This window comes from Elephas maximus, chromosome 11 (assembly GCF_024166365.1).
Source record: "Elephas maximus indicus isolate mEleMax1 chromosome 11, mEleMax1 primary haplotype, whole genome shotgun sequence".
NCBI lineage: Eukaryota > Metazoa > Chordata > Mammalia > Proboscidea > Elephantidae > Elephas > Elephas maximus.
In genome coordinates, this window is record NC_064829.1 from 40,498,315 (window position 1) to 40,524,299 (window position 25,985).

Below are 25,985 nucleotides of genomic sequence, written 5' to 3' on the forward strand. Positions count from 1 at the left end.
GATGAGTAGGATAGTTTCTCTTCTTTGTGATTACCGTATTAATTACCCCATTTTTCTAAATTTAAAACTAACTTTTATTTCTTTGTATCACCGTATCTTCCTCTCCATATGGAAGGTGTATGATTACATTTCTTAGTCCCTCTTTATTATTTTAATGTTGTCTTCTTTTATATAATAACATCGCCGTTTTACCCTGTGTTGGGCTTTATTTATTTATTTTAATCTTGCTTTGTTTTTTTGGATTTCCCTGTCTGGGTTGACTTCTGGTTGCTCTGCCCAGTGTTCTAGTCCTGGGTTGATACCTGATATTATTGATTTTCTAACCAAAGAACTCCTTTTAGTATTTCTTGTAGTTTTGGTTTGGTTTTTATGAATTCCCTCAACTTGTGTTTATCTGGAAATGTCCTAATTTCACCTTCATATTTAACAGACAGTTTTGATGGATACGTGATTCTTGGCAGGCAATTTTTTTCCTTCAATTTTTTAAATATGTCATCCCATTGCCTTCTTGCCTGCATGTTTTCTGCCAAGTAGTCCGAGCTTATTCTTATTGGCTCTCCTTTGTAGCTGACTTTTTGTTTATCCCTCGCTGCTCTTATAATTATCTCTTTATCTTTGGTTGTGACAAGCTTGATTATAATATGTCTTGGTGACTTTCTTTTAAGATCTACTTTATGTGGAGTTTGATGAGCATCTTGGATAGATATCTTCTCATCTTTCCCAATATCAGGGAAGTTTTCTGCCAACAAATCCTCAACAATTTTCTCCGTATTTTCTGTTATCCCTCCCTATTCTGGTACTCCAAACACTCGTAAGTTATTTCTCTTGATCGAGTCCCACATGATTCTTAAGGTTTCTTCATTTTTTTTAATTCTTTTCTCTGATTTTTCTTCAAATATATTAGTGCCCAGTGATTTATCTTCGACTTCAGAAATTCTAGCATCTACTTGCTCAATTCTGCTCCTCTAACTTTCTATTGAGTTATCTAATTCTGTAATTTTATTGTTAATCTTCTGAATTTCTGATTGCTGTCTGTCTATGGATTTTTCCAGCTTATTAAACTTTTCATTATGTTCCTGAATAATCCTTCTAATTTCTTCAGTTGCTTTATCTGTGTGTTCCTTGGCTTGTTCTGCGTATTGCCTCATTTCCTTCCTGATGTCTGGAAAGGGTCTGTATATTAAACTTTTGTATTCTGCATGTGGTAATTCCAGGAATGCACTTTCATCTAAAAGATCCCTGGATTCTTTGTTTTGAGAGCCTGTTGAGGTGATCATGGCCTGTTTCTTTATGTGACTTGATATTGACTGTTGTCTCTGAGCCATCTATAGGTTATTGTATTAGTTTATGTTTGCTTACTGTGTCGTAGCTGCTTGCTTTGTTTTGTTTTGGTATACCCCTATGGGTTGCTTGAGTGAGCTAGCTTGATTATTTTCACCTTTGGAGCTCTGGTGTCCTGTCCCCAGCTGGCTAGAGCTGTTATCAGGTATATTAGTCTAGGAGTCCATTCAGTTTTCTTGTATGAATTCAGCTCAGGTTTCCAGGTAGCTGTTATCAAGTGTGTGATAGAGGCTCTGTCCCACAGTCTTAGAGGGCCTGGGGTGATTAGCGTATATACCGGTATCTGATTCCAGTGGGTGGTCACACTCTGAACAAGGCAGGGGGCTGAGAACCGACCCCAAGTGTCTCTGAGGAAAACATGTCTCTGTTCCCTAGGTTGTGCTGGGGGTTGGGTTCTGCAGAGGGACCATGGGCACCCAAAGTTTTTCTTGTAAGGACTGGGAGGTGCCAGTTATCCTTGGACCCCTGTCGCAGGTGGCTGGGTGACCTGGGTGGAGCTACCAGCCCTTAGGTCCCTGTTGTGGGTAGGTGAGGACCTTGTTTAACAGCCAAAACAATGTCAAATGTCAAACACCCACCTCTGCACTGCACAGCTGAAATGGTTGGAGTTTGCCAACAAGGGCGAATTCTCCCGAAATAGGCCCACACAGGTCCATACAGAAGGGCAAGGTACTCAAGGTCCACGGATGGTTTATGCCTGGACAGGAGCCGCTTCTGTCCTGAGCTCTCCCAGTTAATAGAGCTAGCAAATTATCTTTTCCTCCCAGTTGCAAATTTTTTCTTTCCCCAAGGCCAGGAGGATGGTTCTAGGTGCTTACCAGGGTCTACCTCAGGCCCAGGGATTCAGCCGCTGAAGCCGCCTTGGGGGTGGGGGTGACGCGGTAAAATATATGCAAGTACTTAGCTTTTGGCAAGAGCATGCCGTTCTGCTCAGGTTCCGGAGGTGTGAGTGGGCTGTGTGGCTGGCTGCTTCTCCCTGAGGAAACTGGGGCCGAAGGCTAGTACCAGCCCGCCACTGCCGCAGCTGCTGCTCCGGAAATGGTGCCTGAGGGCTCCCTGAGATTCAGGTCCGGCAACTCCTCTCCGCTTCTGAATGGCCTCTTCCTCCCCCTGCCCCTCAGTTCATTGTCTAAGCTTGCCTTTGATGCTCAGGGCTCCTAGCTTGTCACAAACATACTCATTTCACTTGTGTTTCGGGGGGGTCTTTGTTGTAAAGAGGCCTCAAGGGAAGCATCTGTCTATTCCACCATCTAGGCTCCACCTCCTCTATCCTCAAGTACAGTTCTTGAAACATGACAAGAACTCAAGAATATTTATTGAATTAAGGACTTGATTTACCAAGGTTGAATTTGATAACCTCAAAAGTTCTTTCTAGCTCTAGGTGCCTATAATTCTCTAAGTTAATAAACAAAAGCATTCACTGGGTGCTTTTTCAGAAATTTTTGTAGCATGGAAATAATATGTTTAATCATTTAGTATATACACCCATAAACACACAATGCAATAGCCCAATTTTCTATATTTAGATGAGAAATGTGCAAACGAAAGTAAGCCCAAAACACCATAGGACAAAAGCCTAAAATTGGTTAGTAATGTGATTTTTGTTTTTAAATCTGAGCTACGTGATTTTATTAAAGACAGAAGAAGTTATGGAAAATACATGTATCTTTGACATTTAAGATAGAATTATATTTAGAGATATTATGCTTGAGGAATGACATTGTGCTGTTGTTATGTACTGCGGAGCCATTCCAGCTCATAGGGACCTTATTGAACAGAGTGGAATTGCCCCATAGGATTTCCTAGGCTGAAATCTTTATGAAAGCAGATCACCAGGTCTTTTCTCTCACAGAGTGCTCATGGGTTCAAACCACCAACCTTTCAGTTAGCATCTGAGCACCTAACCTTTGCACCACCAGGGCTACTTGAGGAATAGCATTAAGTTGCTAAATCTTACTGTTTAACTCTAGGTAGAAATAGAAAAGGTACTTAGATATAGTTGCCAATAATTTAAGAATAACCACTGGAAGCCTATAAATAGGATTTGTCACTCCTAAATTACTAGAGAGAAAAAAGTACCATTAAATATTTGAATAATTCAAAGTGCAGGAAGGAGGACAGGAAGAGCATAAAAAATGCTAAGTTTTTGTTTGTTGGGTGTCGAGTCATTCCAACTTATAGGGCCCCTATAGAACAGAGTACAACTGCCTTATAATATTTTGAAGGCTGAAATCTTCATGAGAATAGATTGCCAGGACTTTTTCTCCCATGAAGGCAATTGGTGGATTCGAGCCTCCAGCCTTTAGGTTAGCAGCCAAGCATTTAACCATTGCGCCATCAGGGCTTCTAAATGTTAAGTAGAATGTACAAAACAAGTAAGAGTTTCAAGTACTGAAGGAGAAAGGACAAAACTATCATTTTTTTTAAATATGGTTTTCTCTTAGAAAATATAGGAAAAATTAATTGAGAAACTATTAGAATTAATAAGACAGTTACTTAAATGGCAACTTGAAGTATAAAGTTCCTAAAAACAAAAAAAATTCATTCAATTCTCTTGGAGAAAGTTACTAAATAATACTGAAAAGACATATGCAAAGACCTAAATAAAAGTAAACATATGTCATTTTTGTGGATAAGAAGATCATATAGGTAAGGTGCCAAGTCAAAAAAAAAAGTTTTTTAAAAAATCTAGACATTCAATACAATCATACTCAAAATTTAAGCAAAGTATTTTGAAGAAACTTGAGAAAGTGGGTCTAAATACATTTAGAAGATAAAAATCCACCTGGATTTTTTGAGAAAGAAGGGATTTTGTTGTGTTGGAGTGGGAAACATGCCACTGAATAGTAATATACATCAAAAAACTATGCATATTAATTATATTAAAATAGTATAATACCGATGAAGGAAGAAAAAATAGGTCTGTAAAACAGAATAGAGCGGAAGTCTGCAAACTTTTTTCCATAAAGGGTCAGATCGTAGTATTTTTAGCTTTGCAACCCATATAGTCTCTGTTACAACTACTCAGCTCTGTCTTGTGTTAGGAAAGAAGACAATATGTAATGAATGGATGTGATTGTGTTTCAATAAAGCTTTTTTTAAAAAGAGGCAGTAGACCCCATGCTGATCACTGGAATAGAGATTCCAGGAAAAGCCCTATAAATATTTAGAATTTAGAATATAATGGGTGGGGAATATTCAATTGTATATTGGTGAGGGTGGACTATTTACTTACCATCTATTTAAGGGATAAGAGTAAGTACCCAAAACATACAAAATAAAGTGGAGATAGATTATAGAATAAGCATTCCAAAAATCTATCATATATTGTTAAAAATATACAGAATATTGTGTAGTGTCAAGGTAGGAAAGCCCTTCTTAAATGAAGAAATAAAAAGCATTAAGGAAAATATTGTTCAATGTGACTACCTAAAAATAAAAACTTTTAATGATGAAACATAATAAAAAATCTAAAAACTACTGAGGAAAAAGTTGCAGTATTTATGATACAATTAATACAAAAATATGTAAGCATTTCTTTAAACCGATGAGAAATAATACAATCCAAAAAGAAAATAAGCAAATTTCAGGATAAGACACATTGTTAAAAAACATATGAAAAAATTCCCTGTATCAGAAGCAGTCAAGAAAAAACACATTAATATCGTAAAAAAACACCTTCTTTTCAGCCATCCTGCTGGTACATATTTTAAAAGATCAGTAATAATTAGTGGTAGTAAAGTGTAAAGAAATGCAAACTCTCATATTCTGTTGAGGACAATGTTACCCTGTTGTTTTTAGGTACCATCATTCTGTTCCAACTCATAGAGACCCCGATGTACCACAGAACGAAACTCTGCCAGGTTCTGTGCCATCCTCATAATCACTGTTATGTTTAAACTCCTGGTTAGAGCCACCGTATCAGTCCATCTCATTGAGGGTCTTTCTCTTTTTCGCTGACCCTCTACTTTACCAAGCATGATGTCCTTTTCCAGGGATTAGTCCCTCCTGATAACATGTTCAAAGTATGTGAAACAAAGTCTCGCCATCCTTGCTTCTAAGGAGCATTCTAGATGTACTTCCTCCAAGACAGAATTGTTCATTCTTCTGGCAGTCCATGGTATATTAAGTATTCTTTGCCAACACCATAATTCAAAGGGGTCAATTCTTCTTCGATCTTCCTTATTCATTGTCCAGCTTTCACACACATGCCAAGTGATCGAAAATGCCACGACTTGGGTCAAGAGCACAGTAGTCCTCAAAGTGACATCTTTGCTTTTCAACATTTTAAAGAGGTCTTTTGCAGCAGATTCGCCCAATGCAATACGTCGTCTCATTCTTTGATTGCTGCTTCAGTGAGCATTGATTGTGGATCCAAGTAAAACGAAGTCTTTGACAACTTCAATATTTTCTCCATTTGCATTACTGTTGTTTATTGGTCCAGTTGTGAGGATTTTTTTTTTTTTTTTTCTCTAAGATGAGGTGCAATTCATACTGAAAGCTGTAGTCTTTGATCTTCACCAGTTAAGGGCTTCAAGCCCTCTTCACTTTCAGCGAGCAAGGTTGTGTCATCTGCATATGGGAGGTTGTTAATAAGTCTTCCTCCAAACCTGATACCACATTCTTCTTCATATAGTCCAGCTTCTGGGATTATTTGCTGAGTATTTATACAGATTGAGTAAGTATGGTGAAATGATAAAACCCTCATGCATGCCTTTCCTGACTTTAAACTACTCAGTATCCCCTTGTTCTGTTGGAAAGACTACCTCTTGGTCTATGTACAGGTTCCTCAAGAGCACAATTACATGTTCGGGAATTCCCTTTCTTCACAATGTTATCCATAATTTGTTATGATCCACACAGTCGAATGCCTTTGCATAGTCAATAAAACACAGGTAAACATCTTCCTGATATTCTCTGCTTTTAGCCAGGATCAATTTGACATCAGCAATGATATCCCTCATTACATATCCTCTTCTGAATCCAGACTGAATCTCTGGTGGTTCCTTGTTGGTGTACAGCTACAATCATTTTTGAATGATCTTCAGCAAAATTTTACTTGCATGTGATACTGATATTGCTTAATAATTCTCACATTCTATTGGATCACCTTTGTTTCGAATGGGCACAAATATGGACCTCTTCTAGTTGATTGGCCAGATGGGTATCTTCCAAATTTCTTGGCATAGACAAGCGATTGCTTCCAGTGTTGCATCCGTTTGTTGAAATGTCTTAGTTTGTATTCCATCAATTCCTGGAGCCTTGTTTTTCACCAATGCCTTCAGTGCTGCTTGGACTTTTTCCTTCAATACCCTTGGTTCTTGATCATATGCTACCTCCTGAAATGGTTGAATGTTCACCAATTCTTTTTGGTGCAATGACTGTTTGTATTCCTTCCATCTTCTTTTGATGCTTTCTGTGTTGTTTAAAAATAATTTGTGTGTGTGTGTGTGTGTGTGTGTTGTTTATATTTTCCCCATAGAATCCTTCAACATTGTAATTTGAGGCTTGTTTTTTTTCTTTAGCTCTTTCAGCTTGAGAAATACTGAGCCTATTCTTCTCTTTTGGTTTTCCAACTCCAGCTTTTTGCACATTTCATTTTAATACTTTACTTTCTCTTCTCAAGTTGCCCTTTAAAATCTTCTGTTAAGCTCTTTTACTTTATCATTTCTTCCATTCACTTTAGCTATACATTCAAGAGCAATTTTCAGGGTCTCTTCTGACATTCATTTTGGTCTTTTCTTTCCTGTCTTTTTAATGACCTTTTGTTTTCTTCATGTATGATGTTCTTGATGTCTTTCCACAATTCTTGAAATGGACTCTAAATTTAGGCAGGATATACTCAAGGTCATACTTCGGCTCTTGTGGACTTGTTCTAATTTTCTTCAGTTTCAACCTGAACTTGCATATGAGCAACTGACGATCTGTCCCATAGTTGGCCCTGGCTTGTTCTGACTGCTGATATTGAGCTTCTCTATCATCTCTTTCCACAGATCTAATCGAGTTGATTCCTGCATATTCCATCTAGCGAGGTTCATGTGTATAGTCACCATTGATGTTGTTGAAAAAGGTATTTGCAATGAATAAGTTGTTGATTTTGAAAAATTCCATCATTCGATCTCCAGCCTTGTTTCTATCACCAAAGCCATATGTTTCAATTACTGACCCTTCTTTGTTTCCAACTTTGGCATTCTAATCACCAGTAATTATCAATGCATCTTGATTAAATGTTTGATCAATTTCGGGTGGCAGAAGTTGGTAAAAATCTTCAATTTCTCCATCCTTGGCCTTAGGGGTTGGTGCATAAATTTGAGTAATAGTTGCATTAACTGGTCTGTCTTCCTTTTAGACAGAAATAGGTTTAAATTATTTAGGCTCAGCAGTCATTTTTCGCTGTAAATTCATGAAAATTGTGGTTTTAAAGAGCATGTGTAATTGCTGATACATGTATTACATATTTTAATACAACACGGTGGTGTGTATTTTCTTTTTGTGGGGCAGAGGTCATGTTTATTCATATTGTAGCACTTGGAATAATAAAACAGTAATTTGAGAAAAATTTAAGTAGTTAGTAATAGTCTTCATACAGTTAGTGAAGGTCTTCTAAAATACATCAGAGTCTTAAAATGAAAACAATTGCATCCACTTAAAGGTTGTACAGAGAAAAAAAGCAAAATTGCACAGGCATTGCAATTTGGGAACAGCAATCTAGTCTCAAATCGCATATTTTTCAAATAAACTCATATTTAAATCTCCTTAGGAGGATAAGCCTCTGGCAAAAGAGGGGAAAGAAAGAGTTAAATAAAACAAATATAAGAATGTCAATCCCACCGAAGTAGGTTTTGTATAAAAGTGGCACAAGGTAATATTGGCAATATCTTTTAAACAGATGAATGACATCACCTGCAAAGCCTGAAGATTTTGAACATATATATTTATTCCAAATGTATTTATAAAAAAGAAAAAAGTCTGTTCTGAGGTTTGTGGGAAATAAGTTGAATCTCCCTTTTCCCCCAAAGTATGCATGGTACATATGTTAACTTACTGAATTCATCCTTCATGCAATTCCAGTTTATTAAAGAGGTTAAGAATTTATAAAACTCTGATGGGATATGGTTTTAATGCTTCATCACACTACCCATCATTTGCTTTTCAATCTAGATCAGAATGATCTTTCCCACTTCCCTGCAATCACCTACCTGCACAGCTAATATTTTCTGAATACTCTCTTGAGAGTCTGTCTGGAACTTGGCCAGCCTCATCTGGCTGGAGAGGGCCACCAATTTGAAGTGTGTCTCCCATACCTTGTGTATCCTTCTTTGCAGCTGACAGAACTAAAGGGAAGAGGGAGGAGGGAAAAACACAAGTCAGAGTAGGAAAGGAAATTAATGGCAGTGTTCAAGAAGAATGATGGAGGGAAATATAGAAAGCAGTCAATAGCCCATTCTGCACTGTACGGACCTGACAGGAATTTCACAGTCTCTTGATTTTTCAGTCCACTCATGTGCATTCATCAGAAACCAGTCACATCTGGCTGCCAGGATGGGGGGTTAATTTTCTCTAAATGCCTCAGCAGTTTTGTTCTAGCTGAGGCAAACTCTGTGACTACAAAGCTGATGAGTAAAATATTTCTACTTCACCCAGTTTAACTCTAAACCGATAGCCTCGGGACATATTGAACCTTTCTTAAAAAAATAATCTTTTGAAGCTTTTTTGAATGGCACATCGGGTCAAGCCAAAGTTTAAAATGCAACTTTAAGACATTGATGGACACCATTGCTTCTTTTTTTCCTCATAAAAGCTTAGCATTGCTTGGCAATGTGTGCTTTAGAGCATGACAAAACAAAAGAGAATTAACTTAGCCATCAACTGCTGAGGGAGAACAATAGCAGGGAAGAAATTTCCAGCTAGAACTGCCTATTAATCTACCTCCCTCTGACCATGTGATGTGGAAACATCTCACTGCACTCAAGTACAGGGGATGTAGTGCTTACAAGTGACATGTTTAATACTGGATCTGCCCAGAAACAGAAAGACTTCTCCTACGAGGCATTCTATACATACTTTGGTGAAATTAATAAAACAATCAAACAAAATTAACAGCGGAGGTTTTTGCAAAAGTAACATACATTTGAATAGTTTCCATAGCCAAGCCATGCAGAATCATTTTAACTAGATTGTTTTTAAAAGAATAGACTTCAGAAAAATTAATGATAAAAACAATACTCCAAAAAAAAAAAAAAAAATTTACATACAGTATGTTCTGACTACTGAAAACTCCTAAAGTTTTTGGTAGTTGGTAATGTGGATAATTGCTTCTGTCAATTCCTTTTTAGTATATTTTGCAGAAAAAACGTAAAAAGTAAAAAAAAAAAATTCTTATTTCTAACTATGTTCCATTTATTAATCTGAGTAGCCATTACATGGTTGTGTCAATAAAAAAAAACTCACCAAACAACACATGTGTGATTTGTGGACTTTTTGTGAGTATATTTCAATAAAGTAGTTTACTTAAAAATTCTATTTTAAATACCTGGTAATAAAGCAGTTTACTTAAAAATTCTATTTTAAACACCTGTTATTGCATGTGAATTGTTTATCATCATTACCTCCATTATATATTGCAATAAAAACAAACAAACAAAAACCATTGCCATTGAGACAAATCCGACTCATAGCAACCTTACAGGACAGAGTAGAACTGCCCCATAGGGTTCCTAAGGAGCAGCTGATGGATTCAAACTGCTGACCTTTTGGTTAGCAGCCAAACACTTAACCATTGCTCCACCAGGGCTCCATATAGTGCAATAAGCCATGCATATATGGATACTCTTGTATTTATGTTGGTTTACAGAAAAATAAAGCCTTCATTCTTGGTTATTTTAGAAAGAAAACATAACCTTGAAAACCATGGATATGCCAGCTTTGTAAATTCTGAAATATATCACTCAGAATTAATTCATGGGCATTTCAGATAATTTAGGTTACTGAAATAAAGATTAAGAGCACTTTTTGAAATTATCTCGATCTGTAAATAAAATTTTTTTCTGTAGTATGAGCCAAATCTGACAGTCAAAGGGGCGGGGGAGGGGAGGAGATATGTCGTATCTTGGTAAATCTGAAAAAATGTAGCCTATTAAGCACGTTCAAGAGAGATGAAGGTTCATGTTGAAGCTGTATTTATTGTGATAGAGGCTGTCGAAGGGGATAGATGTTAGGGGCCAGGAGATGATACAGTTAGTGTTGGCCCTACAGTATTTAATATATGTGGCAGTTATTTAAATTACCTTTTTTTTTTTTAAATTGTGCTTTAGATGAAGGTTTACAGAGCAAATTAGTTTCTCATTAAACAATTAATACACATGTTGTTTTGTAACATTAGTGGCTAACCCCATTACATGTCAACACTCTTCTCGACCTTGGGTTCCCCATTACAGTTTTTGTGTTCCCTATTGCCTTCTTGTCCTTCCCCCTGGGCTGGTGTACCCATTTAGTTTTGCTTTGTTTTGTGGGCCTGTCTAATCTTTGACTGAAAGGTGAACCTCGGGAGTGACCTCAGTACTGAGTTAAAAGGGTGTCCAGGTGCTGTATTCTCGGGGTTTCCCTAGTCTCCGTCAGACCAGTAAGTCTGGTCTTTTTTTGTGAGTTAGAATTTTGTTCTGCTTTTTCCCTAGCTCTGTCTGAGACCTTTCACTGTGATCCCTGTCACAGCAGTCGGTGGTGGTAGGCTGGCACCATCTAGTTGTGCTTGACTCAGTCTGGTGGAGGGTGTGGTAGTTGTGGTTCATTAGTACTGTGGACTAATATTTTCCTTGTATCATTGGTTTTCTTCATTCTCCTTTGCTCCAGGCAGGGTGGGACTAGTGAAGTATCTAGATGACCGCTTGCAAGCTTTTAAGACCCCAGATGCTACTCACCAAAGTAGGATGTAGAACATATTCTTTATAAACTATGTTACGCCAGTTGAGCTAGATGTTCCCCGAAGACCATGGTCCCCAAAGCCCTTGGCCAGCAATTCAGACTCTTAGAGAGTTTGCATGTGTCTATGAAGCTCCCACGATCTTGCTTTGGTCAAGTTGTGCTTGCTTGCCCCAGTATTGTGTACTGTCTTACCCTTCACCAAAGTTATCACTTATGTATTGTCTAGTTAGTGTTTTTCTCTCTCCATTCCTCCCCTTCTTAGTAACCTCAGAAGATTGTTTCTTTCTGTAAGTAAACCTTTCCATGAGTTTTAATAAGTAGCAGTCTCATACAGTATCTGCCCTTTTGTAATTGACTTTATTTCACTCAAAGTAATTCCCTCCAGATGCATCCATGTTGTGAGATGTTTCAGAGATTCATCTTTATTGTTGCATAGTATTTCATTGTGGGTATGTACCACAGTTTGTTTATCCATTCATCTGTTGATGGGCACTTAGGTTGTTTCCATCTTTTTGCTATTGTGAATAACGTTGCAATGAACATGGGTGTGCATATGTCTATTCGTGTGATGAGTCTTATCTCTCTAGGATATGTTCCTAGGAGTGGGATTACTGAGTCATATGGTATTTCTACGTCTAGCTTTTTAAGGAAGTGCCATAATATTTTCCAAAATAGTTGTACCATTTAAATTCCCACCGGAAGTGCATAAGAGGTCCAAGTTCCCCACAGCATCTCCAACATTTGTTATTTCCTGTTTTTTTTTTTTTTTAATTTGTACCAGTAATGTTGGGGTGAGATGGTATCTCATTGCAGTTTTGATTTGCATTTCTCTAATGGCTACTGATGGTGATCATTTTCTGATGTGTCTGTTAGTCACCTGAATGTCTTCTTTGGTGAAGTTTCTGTTCATATCCTTTGCCCAGTTTTAAATGGCTATTTGTCTTTTTGTTGTAGAGGTGTTGGATTTTCCTATAGATTTTAGAAATTAGAACTTTGTTGGATTTGTCATAGCCAAATTTTTTTTTTCCAAGCCTGTAGGCTCTTTTTTTCACTCTTTTTGTGAAGTCTTTTGATGAGCAAAAGTGTTTAATTTTTAGAAGATTCCAGTTATCTTATCTTCTGGTGTTTTTATATTGTTAGTTAAGGTTTGTATGCTGTTTAGGCTGTGTATTAGGGCCTCTAGCATTGACGTTATCTTTTCTTCTATGATCTTTATAGTTTTTCTTTTTATATTTAGGTCTTTAATCCACTTTGGATTAGTTTTTGTGTATGGTGTGAGGTATGGGTCCTGTTTCATTTTTTTACAGATGGACATCCAGTTTTGCCAGCATCATTTGTTAAAAAACTGTCTTTTCCTCATTTAATGGACATTGGGCCTTTGTCAAAGATCAGGTGACCGTAGATGGATGGATTTATATCTGGGCTTTCAATTCTGTTCCATTGGTCAATGTGGCTGTCATTGTACCAGTAGCAGGCTATTCTGACAACCATAGCTGTATAGTAGGTTCTGAGGTCAGGTAGTATGAGTCCACATACTTTATTCTTTTTCTCCAGTAATGCTTTTGTGGGAAAGCTTTACTTACCTGGAGCCTCTTTCCTTTCCATATAAAGTTAACGTTTATTTTTTCCATCTTGTTAAATAATGCTGTTGGTATTTGGGTTGGGATTGCATTGTATGTGTAGATCACTTTGGGTAGAATTGACATTTTCACAATGTTGTGTCCAGCTATATATGAGCATGTTATGTTTTTTCATTTATGTAGGTCTCATTTGGTTTCTTGCACTAGTGTTTTGTAGCTTTCTTTGTATAGGTCTTTTACATTCCTGGTTAGATTTATTCCTAAGTGTTTTATTTTATTATGGGTTATTATAAATGGTATTGTTTTCCTAATTTCCTTTTTGTTGTTCTCTTTATTGGTGTATAGGATTTCAACTGATATTTGTATGTTTATCTTGTATTCTGCTATTCTGTGAATCTTTCTATTAGTTTCAGTAGTTTTCCTGTGGAGTCCTTTGGGTTCTCTATGTATAGCATCCCCCACGTGTTTGTCAGTTAGTCGTACTGTGGGGGCTAGTGTGTTGCTGTGATGCTGGAAGCTATGGCACCAGTATTCAGATACCAGCAGGATCACCCATGGAGGACAGGTTTCAGCTGAGCTTCCAGACTAAGACAGACTAGGAAGAAGGACCCGGCAGTCTACTTCTGAAAAGCATTAGCCAGTGAAAACCTTATGAATAGCAGCGGAACATTGTCTGATATAGTGCTGGAAGATGAGCCCCCCAGGTTGGAAGGCACTCAAAAGATGACTGGGGAAGAGCTGCCTCCTCAAAGTAGAGTTGACCTTAATGACGTGGATGGAGTAAAGCTTTCGGGACCTTCAATTGCTGATGTGGCACAACTCAAAATGAGAAGAAACAGCTGCAAACATCCATTAATAATCAGAACCTAGATGTACGAAGTATGAATCTAGGAAAATTGGAAATTGTCAAAAATGAAATGGAACGCATAAACATTGATATCCTAGGCATTAGTGAGCTGAAACGGACTGGCATTGGCCATTTTGAATCGGACAATCATATAGTCTACTATGCTGGGAATGACAACTTGAAGAGGAGTGGTGTTCCATTCATCGTCAAAAAGAACGTTTCAAGATCTATCCTGAAGTACAACGCTGTCAGTGATAGGATAATGTCCATATGCCTACAAAGAAGACCAGTTAATATGACTATTATTCAAATTTACGCACCAAACACTAGGGCCAAAGTTGAAGAAATAGAAGATTTTTATCAGCTGCTACAGTCTGAAATTGATTCAACATGCAATCGAGATGCATTGATAATTATTGGCGATTGGAATGCGAAAGTTGGAAACAAAGAAAAAGGATCAATAGTTGGAAAACATGGCCTTGGTGATAGAAACAATGCCTGATTGAATGATAGAATTTTGCAAGACCAATGAGTTCTTCATTGCAAATACATTCTTTCACCAACATAAACAGTAACTATACACATGGACCTCGCCAGATGGAACACACAGAAATCAAATTGCCTATATCTGTGGAAAGAGACAATGGAAAAGCTCAATATCATCAGTCAGAACAAGGTTAGGGGCCGACTGTGGAATAGACCAAGCCCACGAGAGCCAAAATATGACCTTGAGTATATCCCACTTGAATTTAGAGACCATCTCAAGAACAGATTTGATGCATTGAACACTAGTAATCAAAGACCAGATGAGTTGTGGAATGACATCAAGGACATCAACCATGAAGAAAGCAAGAGGTCATTGAAAAGACAGGAAAGAAAGAAAAGACCAAGATGGATGTCAGAGGAGACTCTGAAACTTGCTCTTGAGCATTGAGCAGCTAAAGCAAAAGGAAGAATTGATGAAGTAAAAGAGCTGAACAGAAGATTTCAAAGGGCGGGTCGAGAAGACAAAGTAAAGTATTATAATGACATGTGCGAAGAGCTGGAGATGGAAAACCAAAAGGGAAGAACACACTCGGTGTTTCTCAAGCTGAAAGAACTAAAGAAAAAATTCAAGCCTCGAGTTGCAATAGTGAAGGATTCCATTGGGAAAATATTACACGACGCAGGAAGCATCAAAAGAAGATGGAAGGAATACACAGAGTCATTATCCCAAAAAGAATTAGTCGATGTTCAACCATTTCAAGAGGTGGTATATGATCAGGAACCGATGGTACTGAAGGAAGAAGTCCAAGCTGCTCTGAAGGCATTGGTGAAAAACAAGGATCCAGGTATTGATGGAATATTAATTGAGATGTTTCAACAAACAGATGCAGCACTGGAGGTGCTCACTCGTCTATTCCAAGAAATATGGAAGATGGCTTCTTGGCCAACTGACTGGAAGAGATCCATATTTATGCCTATTTCCAAGAAAGGTGATCCAACCAAATGTGGAAATTGTAGAATAATATCATTAATATCACACACAAATAAAATTTTGCTGAAGATCATTCAAAAACGGCTACAGCAGAATATTGACTGGGAACTGCCAGAAATTCAGGCCGGTTTCAGAAGAGGACGTGGAACCAGGGATATCATTGCTGATGTCAAATGGATCCTGGCTGAAAGCAGAGGATACCAGAAGGGTGTTTACCTGTGTTTTATTGACTATGCAAAGGCATTCGACTGTGTGGATCATAACAAACTATGGATAACACTGCGAACAATGGGAACTCCAGAACACTTAATCGTGCTCATGAGGAACCTTTACATAGATCAAGAGACAGTTGTTCGGACAGAACAAGGGGATACTGATGGGTTTAAAGTCAAGAAAGGTGTGCGTCAGGGTTGTATTCTTTCACCATACTCATTCAATCTGTATGCTGAGGAAATAATCGGAGAAGCTGGACTATATGAAGAAGAACAGGGCATCAGGATTGGAGGAAGACTCGTTAACAATCTGCTTTATGCAGATGACACAACCTTGCTTGCTGAAAGTGAAGAGGACTTGAAGCACTTACTAATGAAGATCAAAGACCACAGCCTTCAGTATGGATTACATCTCAACATAAAGAAAACAAAAGTCCTCACAACTGGACCAATGAGCAACAACATGATAAATGGAGAAAAGATTGAAGTTGTCAAGGATTTCATTTTACTTGCATCCACAATCAACAGCCATGGAAGCAGCAGTCAAGAAATCAAAAGACGCATTGCACTGGGCAAATTTGCTGCAAAGGACCTCTTCAAAGTGTTGAAGAGCAAAGATGTCACCCTGAAGACTAAGATGCGCCTGACCCAAGCCATGTTACTTTCAATCACATCATATGCATGTGAAAGCTGGACAATGAATAAGGAAGACCGAAGAAGAGTTGACGCCTTTGAATTGTGGTGTTGGCGAAGAATATCAAATATACAGTGGACTGCCAAAAGAACGAACAAATCTGTCTTGGAAGAAGTGCAGCCAGACTGCTCCTTTGAGGCAAGGATGGTGAGACCGTGCCTTACATACTTTAGACATGTTGTCAGGAGGGATGAGTCCCTGGAGAAGGACATCATGCTTGGCAGAGTACAGGGTCAGCAGAAAAGAGGAAGACCCTCAACGAGGTGGACTGATACAGTGGTTGCAACAATGAGCTTAAGCATAACAACAATTGTAAGGATGGCGCAGAACTGGGCAGTGTTTCGTTCTGTTGTGAATAGGGTCACTATGAGTCAGAACCGACTCAATGGCACCTAACAACAACAACAACAACAACATGTATAGTATCATATCATCCACAAATAGGGATAGTTTTACTTCTTCCTTACCAATTTGGATGCCCTTTATTTCTTTTTCTTGCCTTATTGCTCTAGCTAAGACAAATGGACTCGATGGCACTGGGTGGGTAAGACTTCCAGCACCATGTCAAACAGGAGTGGTGATAAAGAGCATCCTGTCTTGTTCCTGTTATCAGGGGGAATGATTTCTCTCCATTTAGAATGATGTTGGCTGTTGGTTTTGCATAGATGCCCTTTATTATGTCGAGGAATTTCCCTTCCATATCTATTTTACTGAAGTTTTTATCAGGAAAGGGTGTTGAACTTTACATGCCTTTTCTGCATCAATTGAGACGACCACATGATTCTTTTCTTTTGTTTTATTTAGGTGGTGGATTACATTGATTGATTTCCTAATGTGCAACCATCCTTGCATATTTGGTATGAGTCCCACTCGGTCGTGGTGTAGTATTTTGTTGATATGGTGCTGAATTCTCTTGACTAGAATTTTTTTTGAGAATTTTTATTACTGTATTCATAAGAGACATTGGTATGTAATTTTCTTTCTTTTTTGGTGTGTGGTGTCTTTGTTTTGTTGGTATCAGGTTATGCTGGCTTCATAGAATGAATTCAGAAGTATCCCTTCCTTTTCTATGTTCTGAAATAGTTTGAGTGCAAGCTGTTCTCTGAATGCGTGGTAGAATTCTCCAGCGAAGCCATCTGGGTCAGGGCTTTTTTTTGTTGTTAGGAGGTTTTTTTTTTTTTTATTACTTTATCATTCTCTTCTCTTGTTATAGGTCTGTTCAGATTTTCAACCACAGTTTGTATTAGTTTAGGTAGGTAGTATGTTTCTAGAAATTCGTCCATTTCCTCTAGGTTTTTGAATTTGTTGGAGTATAGTACTCTGTTATGATCTTTTCCATTTCACTTGGGTCTATGGTAATGTCCCCCATTCATATTTGGGTTATATGCATCCTCTTCTGTTTTTCTTTTGTCAATTTGGCCAGCAGTTTGTCAATTTTGTTGATCCTTTCAAAGAATCAATTTTTGGTTTTGTTGATTCTTTCTATTGTTTTTCTATTCTCTATTTCATTTATTTCTGCTCTGATCTTTTATTATTTCCTTTCTTCTGGTGACTGTGGGCTTCTTTTGCTGTTCTGTCTCTATTTGTTTGAGTTGTGTAGCTAATGTTTTGATTTTGTCCCTTTCTTCTTTTTTGATGTGTGCATCTATTTCTATAAATTGACTTCTGAGCACTGCCTTTGCTATGTCCCAAAGGTTTTGGTATGATGCATTTTCAATCTCCTTTGATTCTAGGAATTTTTTGATTCTATCTTTGATTTCTTCTATTACCCAGTGGTTTTAAAGTAGGGTGTTATTCAGTTTCTAAGTATTTGATTTTTTTCCCTTGCTCTTCCAGTTATAAATTTCTACTTTGATAGTGTTGTGATCAGAGAAGAAGCTTTGTATTATCTCAGTGTTTTGGATTTGGTTGAGGGTTGCTCTGTGGCCTAAGATGTGTTCTATTCTGGAGAATATTTCACATGTGTTGGAAAAGAATTTGTACTTTAATGCTGTTGGGTGGAGTGTTCTATATATGTCTGTGAGGTCCAGTTGATTGATTGTGGCCTTTAGATCTTCTGTATCTTTGCTGAATTTCTTTCTAGATGATCTGGCCTCTACCAAGAGTGGTGTGTTGAAGTCTCTTACTATTATCGTGGAACTGTCAATTTCTTTTTTCAGTGCTGTTAGAGTTTTATGCATTTTGGAGCCCTGTTATTTGGTGTGTAGATGTTTATTATGGTTATGTCTTCATGATGGATTGTCCCTTTAATCATTATATAATGTCCTTCCTTGTCTTTTACAGTGGGTTTTGTTTTAAAGGTCTATTTTATCTGAGATTAATATTGCCACTCTTGCTCTTTTTTGGTTGCTGTTTGACATAGTTTTTTCTGTCTTTAGATTTTTAATATATTTACGTCTTTGTTTCTAAGGTGTGTCTCTTGGAAACAGCATATTGATGGGTCCTTTTTTTTTTTTTCTATCCATTCTGTTACACTCTCTTTCTTTATTGGGTGCATTAAAGCCATTTATGTTCAGCATGATCATTGATAGGTGTGAGTTTATTGCTGTCATTTTGTAGTGCTTTTTTTGTGGTGCTGACATTTTTTTTGTTCTTCCTCTTCTGTGCTGAATTCCTTTTGTTTGTGGATTTTTTTTGTTCATTTATTTCATTTTGTAGGTTTTGTGTTATAGTGAGAATTTGTTTTTATTCTTTATTTTGATGAATAGGTTTGTTAACTTTCTTTGTGGTTATCTTTAAATATAGCGTTATCTTCCTAACTTTAAACCAGTCTTTTATTACTTGGTATTACCTTGACTTCCTTTCCATTTGAAAGTTCTATACCTACATCATTTATTCCTTCTTTTAATGTTCTGATGTTGTTGTCATTTTCAGATTGAGCTTTCTGGTTCCCTGTTGTATGTCTTTTAGTTTTGTTTTAGTCTTGAGAGTTCACTATCTTTGTTGGTATCTCGCTGATGCTGTCTTGTGTCCTAGATTCAGGCTCTTGTCTGATGTTGTTGGTTTTTTAACTAAAAAAAAAAAAGGACTCCCCTTAATAATTCTTGTAAGTTTGGTTTTTACATATTCCCTTAATTTCTTTTTATCTGGAAATGTTCTAATTTTTCCATCATATTTGAGCAAGAGTTTTGCAAGATATATTTTTCTTGGTTAGCAGTTTTTTCTTTCAAGGTTTTATCTGTCATCCCATTGCCTTCTTGCTTGCATGGTTTCTGCCAAGTAATCAGAGCTTATTCTTATTGTTTCCCCTTTGTTTGTGACTTTTTGTTTTTCTCAAGCTGCTCGCAGGATAATTCCTTTGTCCTTTGTTTTAGCTAGTGTGATTATGATATGTCTTGGTGATTTTCTTTTGGGAGTCTATTCTATATCACTTCATTGAATTTCTTGAATGGTTGGCTTTGTTTTTCATGATATTAGGGCAAGTTTTCTGTCAGCAAATCTGCAGTGATTATCTCTGTTTTTTCCATTTTTGGTCTGTTCTGGAAATCTGATCACATGAAAATTTTTGCTTTTAATTGTATCCCACATCATTCTCAGGATTTCTTCATTCTTCTTAATTCTTTTTTCTGATTTTTCCTCAAAGTGGTATCCAAGGATTTGTCTTCAATTTTGACGATCATGTCTTCCATTGTTTCAAATTTTCTCCTAAAACCTTCTATTGCACCATTGTTTTCTGAAATCTTGTTTATCTTTTGAATTTCTAATTGCTGTTTTTGTATGATTCCTAGTTGTTATTTTGATGTTTTCTTCCTGTATTGTTTTCCTGAATTATTCCATTGCTTTGTCTGTATTCTCCCTGATTTTGTCTGCATTTTCCATGATGTTCTCTATTTTTCTTTATTTTTGTCCTTCCTTCATCTCTTGAAGAACCCTAACTATTAGAATTTCGAATTTCCTATCAGGTAGTTCCAGTGTCTTTTCTTCTGTCAGAAGGTCATCTGGTGTTTTATTTTGGTTGTTTTCTGAAGCCATTTTGTTCTGTTTTTTTTTTTTTTAATATGTTTTGATATTGTCTGCTGTCTGTGGGACATTCAGAAATTATTTTCTTCATTTATTGCTTGTAAATTTGTTTTGTCTGGCTTTTTTGTTTTATTAGTTATGTCAGGGCAGATGGGCTGGGTTTGTTTTGTTGCTTGGTTGCTTGTGGGCACAATACTTCTCACCATCTTGTCCAGGTGGGCATGACTGGTCACTCAGCTATGGTGTAGCAGGACAAGTCCAGCCAAGGTGGATGGGTGGGGATGGGTAGTTTGCGGCATGAACTGAGGCATGGCCAGGAGGTAGTGCAGGGTGGAGCCCAGGGGACTGTGTCAGCACTACTTGAGGGCATGGTGCTCAGCACAGTGCAGATAGGTAGGAGGAAATGAAGAGGATGTGATGTGTGGAGCTAAATGGATGAGTGACAGAAGAGAAAGAAGAGAGAGCAACAAAAGCAAAAAAAAGAAAAGAAAAATGAAGGAAAAAACCAAAAAAGAATACCAGAGAAAATGGCGGCATGGTAGGATTTGGTGGGTGGGGGCAGGGCATACCTGGGGAGGCTGTGTGCTGGTGGCTCTCTAGCCAAGCGGTGCACATGGCTTGTTGAGAAGGGGTGTGGGTGGCTAACAGGTCTAAGTGGGTGGGAAAAGGAAAGGAAAGAGGTGAAAGAGAAGGTAGAAATCAACAACAACAAAAAATTAAAATAAAAAAACACAAAACAAATAAATAAATATGGTGATGGGGGAGCTAGCTGTTGGGGGCAGGGCAGAATTGGGGTGGAGTCAAGCTGTTGCCTTTCTCACCCTGTGGCACAGCACAGCCCATCTGGAAGGTGCAGAGGCAGCGTAGGGCCTAGGTGGGAGGGAGAAGGAAAAGGCAGAAGGGAAAGAAAAAAGAAAAATAAAAAATATGGTGCTGAGGGAGCCGGCCTATGGGGGCAGTGCAGACCTGGGGAGGCCCTGTGCCAAAGGATCTCTAACCATGTGATACAGCACAGACCACCAAGAAGGGGGGGGGTGGTACATGAAACTAAGTGGGTGGGAGAAAGGAAGGGAAGAAGGGAGAAAGAGAGAAGAAATAACAGCAAAAAAGAAAATAAAAAACAAACAACCAATAAATAAAAGACACTGAGGGAGCAGGTTGCTGACAGTGGCACAGACTTGGGGAGGCCACGAGCCAGTGACTCTCCAGTCACATGGTGCAGTACAGCCCCTCAAGAAGGGGCAGGGACAGTGCACAGAGCTAGGTGGGTGGTAGAAAGGAATGAAAGGAAAGGAGAGAGGGAGAAGAAACAGAAAGAAAGAAAAAAAGAAACAACAACAAAAATATGGTGCTGAGCAAGCTGGTTGGAGGGGTTAGTGCAGACCCTTGGAGGCTGTGTGTTGGTGGCTCCCCAGCCAAGTGGTGCAGCAAGGCCCATCAAGAAAGGGTGGGGATGGCATGTGGGGCCAGGTGGAATGGAAAAAGGAAAGGAAGGAAGGAATAGAGAGAGAAGAAATAAAGAGGAAAAAAAGAAAAAAATACGGTGCTGAAGGAACAAGGTGTTGGGGGTGGCCCTGACCTGGGGATGCTGTGTGCCAGTGGCTCTCTAGCTGAGTGGTGCAACACTGCCTGTTGAGAAGTGGCAGGAACATCTCACGGGGCTAGGTGGGCTGAAGAAAAGAAGGAATGGAGAGAGAGAGAAGAAACCGGAAAAGGAAAGAAAAAAAAAAAGGTGCTGAGGAAGCCTGTCAGAGGGTTACGGAGTGGACCCAGGGAAGCTGTTCACCAGGGGCTCTCTACGAGAGTAGTGTGGCACTGCCTTCCAGGAAGGGGTGGGGATGTCACTCAGGGTTTGGTGGGAGGGAGAAAGGAAAGGAAGGAAGGAAGAGAATAAACTGGAAAAAATAATAAAATAAAAAATGACACTGAGGAAGCTTGCTGGCAGGGGCAGTGCAGACCAGGGGTGGCTGTGGACTGGTGACTTTCTAGCCCAGCAGAATGGCACAGGCCATCAAGAAGGGGAGGGTAAAGCACACTGTGGCTAGCTGGGTGGGAGGAAGGAAAGGAAAGAAGGTAGAGAGACAGAAGCAGCATAAAAAAGCCAAACAAACAAAAAAGCAACAAAATCTAGAAAACAAACCAAAAAAAAATGGTGTTGAAGTGGCCAGCCAGTCAGGGTAAGTGGACCCAAGTGGCGGTGAGCTGGTGTGTCTCTGGCCGAGTGATCATGTCCCATTGGAAAGTGGTAGAGTCTGTGTAGAGGGAAGAAGGAGTGGTGGTGGGAAAGTGTGCATCCCTGGTTACCGGGTGCTCTGTCTCCTGTTGGTAGCTCCAAGAAGTTGCCTTCCCATACTCCCTGTTTGCATTCCTTGGTCACTGCAGTCCAAGATGGCAAATCTGTGCAGAGTTAGCTGGTAGAGGACCTCCAGTCCATAGCTTTCCTCATTCTCTGTTCTTTGTCAATTTCTTATACTCTTCAGTGCTTGATTGAGTTCTTTATTCCTTCTTTTGATGCTAAGGCTTCCAGGATGGATGTTTGTATCTGTTTTACTTAGTTTTTTGAGTATTTGCTACAGAAGGATAGCATGGTGCTTCTGTCTATAGCACCATGCTGGCTCTGTCCTGATTTAAATTATCTTAATTAAATTTTATTAAAAAATGAAATGCATAATAGGCCTATATTTAAATTAGAAAGTTTTTAAATCTGAAATTGTGAACAAGGATAAACAAGCTAATATTTTGTGACATCCATCAATTTGTTCTGCTGTGGAGGCTTGCATGTTGCTGTGATTCTGGAATCTATGCCACTGGTATTCAAATACCAGCAGGATAACCCATGGTGGACAGGTCTCAGCTGAGCTTCCAGACTAAGACAGACTAGGAAGGACCTGGTGGTCTACTTCTGAAAAAAATTAGCCAATGAAAACCTTATAAATATCAGCAGAATGTTGTCTGATACAGTGCCAGAAGATGAGCATGTCAGGTTGGAAGGCACTCAAAATATGACCTGGGAAAAAAACACCACCTCAAAGTAGAGTCAACCTTAATGATGTGGGTGGAGTCAACCTTAATGATGTGGGTGGAGTCAAGCTTTTGCAACCTTCATTTGCTGATGTGGCATGACTCAAAGTGAGAAGAAACAACAGGAAATACCCATTAATAATAAGAACGTGAAGTGTACAAAGTATGAATCTAGCAAAATTGGAAATTGTCAAAAACGAAATGGAACACATAAACATTGATACTGTAGGTGTTAATGAGCTGAAGTGGGCCAACATTGGCATTTTAACCAGACAATCATATGGCCTATTATGTTGGGCTTGATAATTTGAAGAGGAATGGCATTGCATTCATTGTCAAAAAGATTTCAAGATCTATCCTGAAGTACGACACCGTAAGTGATAGGATAATATCCACACACCTACAAGGACAACAAGTGAATATGACTACTATTCAAATTTATGTACTAACCACAAAGGCAAAAGATGAAGAAACTGAAGATTTTTACCAACTTCTGCAGTTTGAAATTGATCAGACATATAATCGAGATGCATTGATAATTACTGGTGATTGGAATGTGAAAGCTGGAAACAAAAAAGAAGTATCAGTAGTTGGAAAATATGTCCTTAGTGATAGAAATGATACCAGAGATTGCATGATAGAATTTTGCAAGACCAACGACTTCTTCATTACAATCGCATTTTTTCAATGACATAAATGCCAACCATACAGGTGGACCTCACCAGATGGAATACACAGATATCAAATAGATTTACATTTGTGGAAAGAAAGGTTGGAAAAGCTCAATATCATCGGTCAGAACAAAGCCAGGGACAACTGTGGAACAGACATTCAATTGCCCATATGCAAATTTAAGTAGTAACTGAAGAAAACTAAATCAAGTACACGAGAGCCAAAATACAACCCTGGGTATGGAAAAGCCAAAGCCAGTGCCGTTGAGTCGATTCCAACTCTATCCCACCTGAATTTAGAGACCATCTCAAGAATAGATTTGAGGCATTAAACACTAATTTCTGAAGACCCAACAAGTTGTGGAATGACATCAAGGGCAGCATACATGAAGAAAACAAGGGGTCAGTAAAAAGACAGAGAAGAAAGAAAAGACCAAAATGGATGTCAAGAGAGACTCCAAAACTTATTCTTGAATGTTAAGTAGCTAAAGTGAACAGAAGACATGATGAAGTAAAAGACCTGAGCAGAAGATTTCAAAGAGAAACTCAAGAAGACAAAGTAAAGTATTATAATGAAATGTGCAAAGACTTGGAGTTATAAAAACCAAAAAAGAAGAACACATTCAGCATTTCTTAAGCTGAAAGAATTGAAGAAAAAAATCTAAGACTCGAGTTACAATATTGAAGTATTTTATGGTATTGTATGATGCAGTAAGCATCAAAAGAAGATTGAAGGAACATGCAGAGTGACTGTACCAAAAAGAATTGATTGACATTCAACCATTTAAGGAGATATTGTATGATCAAGAACCAATGGTACTGAACAAAGAAGTCCAAGCTGAAGGCATTGGTGAAAAACAAGGCTCCAGGAATTGACGGAATACCAACTGAGATGTTTCAAATGGATGCAGCACTGGAAGTACTCACTCATCTATGCCAAGAAATTTGGAAGACAGCTACCTGGCCAACCGACTGGAAGAGATCCATATTTATGTCTATTCCCAAGAAAGGTGATCAATGTGGAAATTATCAAACAATATCATTAATATCACATGCAAACGAAATTTTGCTGATGATCATTCAAAAGCAGCTGCAGCAGTATGTTGACAGAGAACTGCCAGAAACAGAAGCCGGATTCAGAAGAGGACGTGGAACAAGGGATATCATTGCTGATGTCAGATGCCTGAAAGAAGAAAATACCAGAAAGACGTTTACCTCTGTTTTATTGGCTATGCAAATGCATTCAACTGTGTGGATCATAACAAATTATAGATAACATTGCAAAGAATGGAAATTCCAGAACACTTAATTGTGCTGTGGAGGAACCTGTGCATAGACCATGAGGCTGTCTTCAAACAGAACAAGGGGATACTATGTGATTTAAATTCAGGAAAGGTGTGCGTGAGGGTTGTAGCCTTTCACCATACTTATTCATTTTGTACGCTGAGCCAAACCGAGAAGTTGGACTATATGAAAAAGAACGGGACACCAGGATTGGAGGAAGATTCATTAAGGACCTGCATTATGCAGATGACACAGCCTTGCTTGCTGAAAGTGAAGAGGACTTCAAACACTTGCTGATGAATATCAAAGATTACAACGTTCAGTATGTATTGCACCTCAAGGTAAAGAAAACAAAAATCCTCACAACTGGACCAGTAAACAACATCATGATAAATGGAGAAAAGACTGAAGTTGTCAAGGATTTAATTTTACTTGAATCCACAACCAATGCCCATGCAAGCAGCAGTCAAGAAATGAAATGATGTATTGCATTGGGCAAATCTGCTATAAAATACTTCTTTAAAGTGTTAAAAAGCAAAGATGTTACTTTAAGGACTAAGGTGCCCCTGACGTGGTGTTTTCAGTTGTCTCATATGCATGCGAAAACTGGAAAATGAATAAGGAAGACCTAGTAAGGATGGATGCCTTTCAATTACGGAGTTGGCAAAGAATATTGAATATACCATGGACTGCCAGAAGAACAAACAAAGGTGTTTTGGTAGGAGTACAGCCAGAATGTTTCTTAAAAGCAAGAATGGTGAGACTTCATCTTATGTACTTTGATCACGTTACCAGGAGATCAGTCCCTGGAGAAGGACATCATGCTTGGTAAAGTACAGGGTCAGTGGAAAAGAGGAAGACCCTCAACAAGATGGACTGACACAGTGGCTTCAACAACGTGCTCAAGCATAACAATGATTTTGAGGGTGGCGCAGGACCAGGCAGAGTTTCGTTCTATTTTATATAGGGTTACTATG

At 38.4% G+C, this 25,985-nt stretch overlaps 1 protein-coding gene across 1 annotated transcript in view; it reads right to left on the reverse strand.

Annotated features, from left to right (window-relative positions):
- CCDC178 (coiled-coil domain containing 178) overlaps window positions 1-25,985 on the reverse strand; it is a 548,199-nt gene that overhangs the window by 39,776 nt on the left and 482,438 nt on the right. The window contains exon 21 of the mRNA XM_049901613.1: window positions 8,541-8,675. Within this exon, the coding sequence (XP_049757570.1) occupies window positions 8,541-8,675 (135 nt within the window). The remainder of the gene's footprint in view (window positions 1-8,540; window positions 8,676-25,985) is intronic.